This window comes from Mauremys mutica, chromosome 6 (assembly GCF_020497125.1).
Source record: "Mauremys mutica isolate MM-2020 ecotype Southern chromosome 6, ASM2049712v1, whole genome shotgun sequence".
NCBI classification, from domain to species: Eukaryota; Metazoa; Chordata; order Testudines; family Geoemydidae; genus Mauremys; species Mauremys mutica.
In genome coordinates, this window is record NC_059077.1 from 58,252,745 (window position 1) to 58,263,968 (window position 11,224).

Genomic DNA, 11,224 nt, shown 5'->3' on the forward strand with positions numbered 1-11,224 from the left:
CAGTATGCACTGACTCCAGTGGCTACTTTTAAACAGGGTTCCCGAACCCCATTTGTCCCTAAACATCAATATCCTACACTTCCCTCTATATGGCTTCAGCTTAATACATTGTCAAAGTGGAAAACAGCTAAAGTTTTCTACACTACTAAGGAAGAGCTGAGTTGCTGGATAACTATCCTGACGGGTGGGCAAGAGGCAGAGAGAGAGAAATGCACAGAGCAGAGGGACAGTGCAAGTGTAAGGGTTGAGCAGTACAAAGAATGTTTGTACTGTAAATGAATAAACACACCTCATTAGTGCAAACATTTTATTCCTTTAGGCAAAGCCCAATCATTTTCTGGGTTTGCTCCCGGGGCTATAGACAGGATGAAGAGAGGTAACATATTGCACCACTATTAACACCACCAAAAGAACAGATGCCCAATATCCACTTCTCTTGTAGATTTAGAAGGAAATCAGATGGCAACAGGAAAGTCACTGCTAAGGCTCCAGTGGCAAGGTGATGCAGTCACAAATTCCAGTCATTTTTGGCCTGAAATTAGAAATGATACAAGTAGAGATTACAGGTTCTTTTTGGAAGAGGCCAGTTTACCAAAAATACATGCCTAGAAGAGCTCTTAGAATTGATTTAAGAAGTCTAGTTACATTAGTGACATAAGTACTGCATGATACTCCAAGGAAGTGTAGCCGTCTTGACTGACAGATCTACTGTTCAAATCATTGAGAGAAAAAAAACGGTAGGGATTTTTCAGAATGAAGAGATCAGGCAGATGGAGGATATGATTGGCTGATGTCGTAGTCCAGAGTATAGCTTATTGGGAATTTTGATGAACAGCTTGTCAGAAAAGGCCAATTTGTTGAAACCAAAACTTTTCATGGAAATGTATCTGTTTTGACAAGACTTGCCTCAGGTCCAGGATGAAATTTCTGGTCAAAAGAAAAAAGAGACCAGAATAACCAATAGTCTCCCTTTTTTTTTTTTTTTTTTTTTTTTAAAAAAAAAGGGGGGGGAGATATAAAAGCAAGTGTCAAAACCTTAACATTTTTCATTAAATGGAATACTTGTTTTCTGGCCAGACCTAGTTCAGAGCAAGATAATTGCTTTCATATCAGAGGGTAGAGAGTGCTGTAATGTGGCAAGAACATATGAAATTTCAAGAAAGCAAGACAACTAGTTGACCACATACTGGTTAGTTTCACATATGGAAAGTGCATATTTAGCAGAAGGTTATTTAGAGGAGCTGCATCTAAGTTACCAATATTTGGGCAGTAAGCAGGGTATTGCATGAACATTAAGTTTACAATAAAGTAACACGTATTATTACTATTTATCTGCTGGCTGAGATGCCATCCACTGAGCTCCATGAAGCACCAAAGACAAAGGAAGACTGAGTTTAATGAGTAGTTTAGTTAGGAAAAAAGAAACAGATCCAAGTTTAAATATTTGTATTACTCATATTTGTGTAGCAGCACACCCAATGACTCAAGTCACACATCAGTGCACTATGCCAATGCTAGCGATGCCAGAACAGTACTGGGATTTCAGTTCTAATAAGGTGGATTCCCAGTGCTCTGTCCCACCCTTTTAAAAAAGGGGTAGATAATACACAGCTCATGCTCATATCCTCCAAGCAACAGTCACTGTTGCTATGTTGTGCTGCACAAGCTAACATAGTGCTTTGTCCAGTCTGCAACCCTTGTTCTCTTTGGGAGGGTTTCGTGTTTCAGCAGCACAAGATCTGGTGCTGTGTAATTCTAGGTATAGGAAGTTCTGCACTAGGATGGCTACCTCACATTTTCTTAGGTGTGATATTATGCTGCATTTCTATAAAACCCCAATCAATGCATTACCCACCTTTATCTTCCTACCCTTCAGTCAAGTGTGGCAAGTTAGGAAAGACCACTTAATACTTTCCCCTCCGAGGATTAGATTAAAATGAAGATTAATCCCTGCCCATACACATTAGACAATACCACTTTAAAAAGTAATTTTACACCTGTAGTACCATCAGGTAACAAATATGGTAAATTAACAGATTGTGGGAACTTGCAATAGATCTCCTAGAGCCCACATGATGATACCATGGCCCCCATCTTCTCCATGGTTGTCAGTCAGGCTATATCTCTTCCTACTCCAAAAGGAGCTTCTGCCCTGTGATGTAAAGAGTCTATTAGCTGCATTAGTTTTCAGCAGCCTATATCCTACACAGACCAGCTAGGAAAGGGTAAAACAGTCAAACACTAGGGCAAATATAACATTCTCTCCTGTAGGGTAATCAATTGGTAGCCATGCTGTTGCAAGTAGAAAGAAACCATGAGTGGACCTGGGAATCAAACGCAGGTCAACTGTATCACAGCACTCAGCATTATGATACTGAGTCAGTCATAAGCATTAAAACAAAACCCCAAATACCACAAGAGTGCTTCTGTTTTCAACCTAAGAAAAACAAAGCTCCACCTTTCTGCAGGAATGAATTTTCTTGAAATATATTTGGATATGGGCAAAAGTGGTGACATCATGTATTCTCCTGGATCTGAAACAAGAGCTACCAATAATGTAGCCTTTTATGGCTTTGTACCCTCCTTAGCCCTGCAAGCAGAGCTGGCTTTGTATTATTCTCCACAAATCTTTCACAAAACCACCACCAGGACATTTGCTTATGTGTTGCAGAGTGAAACTGACAGTGCCCTGATTTTGTTTCCCTGGAAAGGTGCAGTAAGCACAATTCCAGTTACACTTGAGTCAGAAGTAGCATTGATTTCATTGATCTACCTGATGACATTCAAATTTCCTCTCCGATACAGGAACTGGTTCCTAGCGATCGGACTATGTTCTCCCTCACTTACCTTCATGTTACTATAGAGCACCAATTTGCTTTAGCTTTTGGGAGAGTTTTTCCTGCTCTTCTAAAGCGGCCAGATCAGAATATCCACCAATGCAGACTTCTCCAATATACACACGGGGGACCTAGACGTGCACACAAATGATATTTGTTAGTCAGTGGCGAGGAAAAACAAGCTGCACAGCAGGATCTCTGAAGACATTAGGTCCCAGATTCACAATACTTGCATGTTGCAAAGCCTAATCCCTGGGTGCTCTGTCACCCAGTGGAATTCACAACCCTGCATTAGGTGCCATCTGTTATATGGAGAGAGGTAGGCACCCGAGGAAAGGAGTCTCAGAAGCCGGCAAACTGAGCAGGGGCCATCAAAGTTAGCCAAGAGCAAAACTCAGAGGAAAAAGGTGGAGTGGAGGCTATTAGCTCTTATGCTCTGCTACCTTGTGAGAAAGGTGACTAAACAAGATCAGCTCTAACTCCAGGAGAGGGCTCACAACTGAAAATCCCCAGTGGAGGAAGCATCTCCCTCTGGCTGGTCAGTCCAGGCACCTAGGCTGGCGTCTCAGAATCCTTTCCTTAGGCACCTAACTCTTCCCATGTATTGATGAAGCGCCTGGAACCCTAACTTGGGGCTGTAAATTCCACTGAGCTACAGGAATCCTAGGATGCAGGTGTTGCAACACCTAATTTACCTTTGTTAATCTAGCCCGAAGCTCTTAACTGGACCTTTGCCAAACCTCAAGAGGTTTGGTTTTAGGACTACAAAAAAAAGAGTCGGAGTTGGGGAGAAGAGTGTCATAAATTGATTCTACTTGTCCAGCCCTATGAGATATCTGCACATTGCCAACTCAGAAGCAAATCTTTATGCCTGTCCAAATGATTTTGACATCAAAATCTATGTTGTGTTCAAAACAAAACTGAATTTTCTGTGTAAAGCCTGAGTCAGGTTTCCAGGAAATGATTTTTAACTTACTAGAACAGGCTGGCTTGGTACTATGCAAATAGTTATCTGGGAGGAAATCTGTTTACCAATCCTTGTGCAACTTGTGAAATATAAAACGGAAGGTCACAAGTGAGATTTGTGTAACTATGTGTCCTCTCTGCTGCAAATGAGGAAGTTGCTTCATAAGTAGTTGTGAAGCAATTGGAGTTCCACTGGTGGAATGTATTCCCATGTATTATGACTCACAACGAGGGCATTTTGAAGTAGATATTATAGCTACTTTACAACTAGATAAAGTGGAGAAATTCAGATAATGGCTCTGCCTAAAGCTATATAGAAAGCGAGTGGCAGAGCTGAGTCTAAAGCCCAAGACTCTAGACTCCTAGTCCTATGCTCAAGCTATTAGACCATACTTTCGCTTTGCTTGTGTTGTGAAAGGTTAACTTATGTACAGGTTTTCCATGGTGCTTATCACCATAGTGTCTGCGTACATTAAGATTCCATAAAAAGAACAGGAGTACTTGTGGCACCTTAGAGACTAACAAATTTATTTCAGCATGAGCTTTCATGAACTACAGCTCACTTCCATGCTACTCGTACAGTTAAAGTGACAAGGCAAGAACAGTGTGTTCAGAGTAAGTTAATATTAGGCTTATTATGGGTTGTGAAGAGTCATCTTTGAAACTGGGGGAAGCGTGTCCACCATCTTCCATTTAATATAGTTATAAGAAGCCATTAAGCTCATTTATAAAACCAGATAGCTGACACAATAGGAGCATCACCCCAAACACATGCACTTGGCAAGACTTGAGTAGAATCTGAACTGTAAGGGTCAAAGGGTATCCCTGGTGAACGATACAGCAAATGCAGGAGTAGAGCATTGACTGGATCTGAGCTGTGTTCATCTGGGTGTCTGACAGAAACAGCAGAAAGACCAGAAAAGCTGAGAGAAGGCAGCAAGGACATCTGACACAAAACATAGACAGCATAGTCCAGAGAAAAAGCTAATAGAGCTTTTTGACCCAGTGCTGGCTGAAAGAGACTTGGAGCAGATAACCATCCCCTGCTGTGTTCAGGGAAACAAGTCTTTGTAAATAAACAGGGATTGCATTGAACAAATAGGAGGAAACCTGGATGATGGAATCAGCTAACAGGAACAACCCAAGGGATCACAACTTTTGGCTGTTTGGAAGGTGCTCATTGTTATGTCTAAGGCATCATAGATACAATTAACCTGACTGACCCAAATGCATAGAAATCCAATAGGGAAGCTGAACAATTTCTATAAAAGTTATCACACACCTTAAACAAACTAGTTACATAGTAATTATGGAACACCAATCAGATGTAAGACTCACTGAGAGAGGAGAATGGTGAACCTTAGTGAACTAAAATACCACAGCACACAAGACAGCAATACTGCAGTTACTCTGAACATGGGAAGCCATTTTACAAGAGAACAAACAAAAGACACCACAAAGAACATTAAAACCAATTAAATAGGATTATGAGAAAATAAATTCTTTGGCTGTATTTTATTTCCCTTTCTATTCCACCTAGTTAGACTGCAAATTCCTCAGGAGAGGGACATGCCCTCTGTGCCTGCAGAGCACCTAGCACACTGTTGGGCACTACATAAATGAGAAAACTGTGACCACAATTAAGCAACTGTCAAATATGAATAATTGAAAAACTTACTGTTCTTGCCCCTGTTGTCTGCTGGAAATAAGCCTGAATGCCAGCCATATCATCTTCGGTGGTGATGTCAATGAATTCCAGGTGGCCTTTCTTGAAGGGATATTTCTTGAGTAGTTTCACTGCATCCTGGCAGTAAGGACAGGCTGGCTTTATAAAAACAGCCACTTTATCAGATTTGATTTTGCTCTGCACAAATTCCTGAGTCATGTTTACAGTATTGCTTTCTAAGAAGGAGTCAGGCAGTTCTATCCTTCAAGCAGAACAGTAATAGCTAAAGCAGCAAGTGCTTGGGGTTTTTGTAAGCTGCAAACTGCCTTCCTTATAGGGCCACCACCCTGTAGGAGGAGTTTTCCTTCACTCAGTCTTGGATTTTAAAGAGATAATGCACCAAGCTTTTGGGCACTATTTTAGCAATTCCATGGTTGTAGACAGCTGAATGGTTTTCAAATATGAAGCAATTTACCCATCAGCTGTTATTTCAGCATCTCTGAGGTGTGAGAAGATTTATACAAATGGGCTACTGGGCAATGTTGCCTTATTAACTAATGCATGCAAATAGGGTTAAACCTTCAGCCTTGCCTCTCTCTCCAGACTTGAGTTTGTGTGGTGGCTTGCCTGCTGCTCGTTTCAGCTGCACTGAAGGGTGGAGATCACTCTAACACAGTTTTTCTCAACCTTTTTGTGCTGGTGACACACTTTGGACTTCTCCCTCACTAAGGAAAATTGTGATTCCCTACCTTATGTTCAGGGCTTCACCCCCTCGGTGCGCGAGACTTCAGTCCCACAGGGTGTGAGGTTTGAGCTTCAGCCCCACATGGGGCTTCAGCTCGTCAGGGCTTCAGCCCCACAGGGTGCAGGGTTCAGAGTTCAGCTCTTAGGGGCTCAGGGCTCCAGTGCTGCACGGCATGGGGCTTCAGTCCCACAAGGTTTAGGACATGGGGCTTCAGCTCCTCGGGGCTTCAGGCTTCAGCCTCATGAGGCTTGGGGCTGAAATATGTACATTTGCTTTGCAGGGCCCCCAGACACTTGCCCTGCTTCTGACCCCTTAACACCAGGCCTGGTTGCGACCCTCCCTAAACCCATCCTATGACCTGACCTGACCCCCAGGTTGAGAAACACTGCTCTAAAGGGAAACGGCAGCAAACCTGTATAGCTGACTTAACTGAGATCCCTCTTTCGATCACGTTTCTCATCCCAGAAGTTAAAATTAACTTGTGCACTTGCACACCCACCCAAATTCCATTGTGAAAATTAATGGGATTCCCTGACTTCCTACAAAGGAACAGGATAATATTTTCAAAAGCACCTATATGACTTGGGCATCTCAGTCGCAACTGCAGAAGTGACTTAGACACTTGGGCTCCCATGCCCCATTTACTGTCAATTACTTTCAAAATTAATGAGTCTTAGGCTCCTAAGTTACCTAGGCACTTTTGGAAATTTTACCCAGGCTAATGTTCATAAGAAGAACTTCTCTGACAGATCTGCAGAATAGTTTAGGGTTTCTGCCTGTGTTACCCTTTCCCATCCCTTCTGTACTGTTTAGAAAAGCCCCAAGCTGAGGGATTTGAAAAGTGAAATGAAGCGAACAATGTAGGAGTTTAAGCTCTGGTTGGGATGACTATTAAATCCCCATTCTTCCTGATTAATAAATTATAAATGTTTTGTGCTTCTATAGAGCTTTTCTTCTGAGGCTCTCCAAGTGGTGTATCCCACCTTTACAGATGGGGAAATTGAGATACAGAGAGGCTAGGGGGTCTTGCTCAAAGTCACACACTGAGTCCATGACAGAAAAGAAACCCTAAATCCCAGTCCTGTGCTCTAACCTCTACTAGACCAAGGCAGTTTACTGAACATGGCCCCAGTCCTGCAAACAGTTATGCACATAATTATATTTGAGAAATTCCATTGAAGTAACTGGGCCTACTCCCAGGCATAAAGTTAAACATGTTTAGCCATTTGCAGGCTTGGGGCCTAATACAGAAGAACTATAAATACAATTATGTCTTCTTAAATTAGAAAAAGAAAACCCTCTCTTTCACTTGTCAGCTTGGTAACTGATTTGCAGGTTCTCCCCTGTATTGAGAACTCCCTAGTCTGATGTGTGCAACTGCACAGTTCTCAATACTGGGTCCTGACCTAGACAGATCCATTTGTTTCTCTAGCTGTGAAGGGGTGGGAGCACTTAGGTGGGAGCCTATGAAGATCTTAACTAAAATTTTGACTGCTGGGTGATTATGTTATTTATCGAGGGAAGGGATGTGTGTGTGTGTGTGTGTGTGTGTTAACAGCAGTAATCTGTTTTTAATCTATCAGTTTTTTACAACATGTCCAGATGAGCCTAGAATACAGGCTAAGGGCCCCGTTTCACTGAATGTTTATATAAATCAAAAGAAATAAGTAAGAGTAAATAAACAATACAGTTTACGGGAGTGTATTGAGAGCTCTGGGCCAGATTGTGAACCGCTGGCTCCCACTGGTGAGCAGTTCCTCATGCCAGTAGTCTCACTAGGAATATTTGTGTAACTGCTCACCAGCAAAATAAATGTTCCACAACCTGACTCATGTTAGACAAAAATAGAGCTTTGGAATGGGGTTAAGAGGCACTCAGGAGAGTGGCTGCAGCTGGTATTGCATTGGCGTGGCCTGCTCTAGAAAGGAAAGGATAACAAAATCACTACTCACTTTTTAAAGAAGTAATTTGAGTTTTTTGAAATTTAATTGAACCCCACTCCCTTGTACAATGAAACAATCAATCAATGATGAACACATCCCATCTGCGCACCTCTGGCATCCTGGAGACCCTCCACACATGGCAGTTAAGTCAAAATCCTGGTGGAGTTCAAGGAACTGTAGCCAACTGCACCAAGTCCAATCAAAGAGGCTTTCAGTTAACTTTCTATTAACCCAGTCATCCCCTGAAATAGCAAAAGTCCTGGCCAAACATAATCACCCAGGAGAAGAAGCTTTTCAAAGCCACATTCTGTCAGGAATCTAAAACATACATTTCCTAGAAAGATATAAGGAGTAAAACTGGCACCCATAGTGCAGCAATGAGGAGGTTGCACTGCTGTATATAAGGCTTAGAGTTTGGTTTTGGCTTTGTCGCTAAAAACTGCTAGTGGAGACAGCAGAACTACTGGTTCTTCTAAGTCCTATTGAAATCACTTTTCCAGTGGCAGGCAGACCCAGCAACTTTCAATAGGATTTACACTCCCAAGTCACTTAGATGCTTTGGAAAATTTTACTCACAGTGATTAAAACACTTGAGCCACACTTGCTGTAAGCAGGGCAGATGCATTATTGGGGACAGCTGCTGTTACAGGAAGGATTTTTTCTATTGCAGACAAACCCTTAAACTAAGGGCCAGATTATCAGGTGTTTTGCACCTACAGTGGGGGCCAGATTTTTTCAAAGGGTTCACTTCATTGGATATTGAGCACTTTGGAAAACCAGGCCCTTGTTTAGGTTCCCTGATGGGAACTGAGCTTTTAAAAAATGTTGCCCCAGTTGCAGATGCCAAGCACTTTTGAAAACCTGCATCCCCATGATTTTGGATTAGGCTAGTTTGAGGGACTAACTCACTTTCCATGCAGTGTTGCCACAGCCAATGGTGTTGTCTGAGAGGGAAACACATGCCCCTCTCAGTTTGAAAGAAGACAGTGTCTGTGAGGTGTATTGCATTTTTGAATTTACTCTGTTAGAAACAACATGGATCTGTTGGCCTGTGGAGTAAGCTGCAAAATCCATTTCTCTTACTAGGCACTTGCAGGGAGGGAGGGTGCGCCAAGGGCTGAGATTTGTGACTGGGTTGTTTTTTGTGGGTTTTTTTTCCCTTTCTGGTTTTGGGTTAGCATTGCAATTATTTTTCCTTGGCTATACAGGCGAGTCTCATCTTACATGTATTTAACATGCGCAAATGCAGTTTTGTGTGGTCGGCAAAAACAAAACAAACGAAAAAAAGAGAAAAATAACAATTTAAATACTCATGCATCTGACGAAGTGGGCATTCACACACGAAAGCTTATGCGCCAATACATCTGTTAGTCTTTAAGGTGCCACAGGACTCTTTGTTGCAATTTAAATACTGTAGCTGTAGTGCAGGCGATTCCGCTTGCCATTACACTCAGGGGCAGCTCTAGGGATTTTGCCGCCCCAAGCATGGCAGGCAGGTTGCCTCCGGCGGTTTGCCTGCGGAGGGTCTGCTGGTCCCGCGGCTGCGGGAGGTCCACTGAAGCCGCGGGACCAGCGGACCCTCCACAGGCAAGCTGCCGGAGGCAGCCTGCCTGCCGCCCTCATGGCGCCGGCAGAGTGCCCTCCACGGCTTGCTGCCCCAAGCATGCACTTGGCGTGCTGGGGCCTGGAGCCGCCCCTGATTACACTCAATGTGATTTTGACTATACTCGATTTTTGCTTTACGCACTGACAGCAGACTGTAACCCCAGCGTAAGATGAGACTCTCCTGTAATACATGGTTAAGGCACCTAGAGCCCTGGCTGGGTACTTTATAATATTTTGTGTAAATCTAAATGAATAAAAGAGTGAGTTACCAGAGTTCAATAGGCAAAAAGTCCAGTAATTTCCAACTTACCACATAAAAGAGCCTCAGGGTCTCTGGTGTCAGCTTTCAGTGAGTAACTGAAATACCAGCCCTATGTTTAAACGATATAAAGATTATGACACAAACAGACAAATGCCAGGAAATTCAGAGTTGCAGTTTGGCTTTGGGGAGTCACTCCTGATATTTGCCACCCACACACATTACAAAGACCACAGCTTGTATTTCCAAACGAGAAGGTGACAGTTTGCGTTTTATACAGTGCGTCAGGAATATTTTCTGTTTCTAGTCATGATCTGAGCTGTTTTGTTATTCATAATGTCTCACAGGGAAGCAGCAGAACATAAGCTCCTGAAAACATAGTAGAGATTGGGTTAAAAAAAACCTTACAGCTGAAGAGAAGCTCTTCAGATGGCTGCCCTTGATATAGTAACTGCCAGACCACTCCAGACCTGGGCGGGGCTAATATTACAGTAGAAAAGCAAACAGACTATAAGGCGAGATGGAGGTTTTGGCTGTTATTCACTTGTTAAATTTAACCTGGTCTCCATTCACTCTGGAATAGAAAGTGTGACTGATTGGATCACAGAAACCCCCTGGGAGCTGCCACCTGATGTGCCAAGACTACTTTTGTGCCTGCTTTCCCTGCCAGCTCAGGACTCCAGAATCCTGTCTTGCTGAGCCAGACACACCCATCTGCTCCAACAAAGACCCAGGGTCTGAATTACGTGCCCCCAAAGCTGCAGGTTTACCTGAAAGCAGCTAACGGAAGTGTGCTTGTCTTTAACACTTAGATGCCCAACTCCCAATGGCGTCTAAACCCAGATAAATCCATTTTACCCTGCTTAATAAATACATAATTAGTGGCCTTATTTCAGGATACTCTTAAGAGTGTTTGTGAAAAACTGTATATTTTAAAGAAATGTTTGGAGTATACAGAAAAATAGGTACTCCTGGTAAGTTGCTAAAGAGCATAGCTTCTTCAGACTTGCTGATGCATCCTTGTTAAGCCAATAGTTTTCTATGCATATTAAGGAAAACATATATAGGATATGCCTTCACTGTAGAACAGGAGCTGGGAGTCCAGGTGCCGCAGATCAGGTCTGACGACAACACTATTGTCACCCTGAGAGCCAGAGGCTTGCTGGAGAGGACCCTGAAGGCCACCATCCACTCACTGTACGT

The 11,224-nt window shown here is 42.8% G+C and overlaps 1 protein-coding gene across 1 annotated transcript; it reads right to left on the minus strand.

The window, feature by feature from the left end:
* Positions 1-292: 292 nt before the first annotated feature.
* On the minus strand, positions 293-5,813 carry GLRX (glutaredoxin). The gene is made up of 3 exons (XM_045020294.1): positions 5,482-5,813; positions 2,848-2,968; positions 293-532 (listed from the first exon to the last, which is right to left on the minus strand). The coding sequence occupies exons 1-2, from the start codon at positions 5,686-5,688 to the stop codon at positions 2,858-2,860; spliced, it is 318 nt and encodes a 105-aa protein (XP_044876229.1). The 5' UTR covers positions 5,689-5,813; the 3' UTR covers positions 293-532; positions 2,848-2,857.
* Between the last annotated feature and the right edge of the window lie 5,411 nt (positions 5,814-11,224).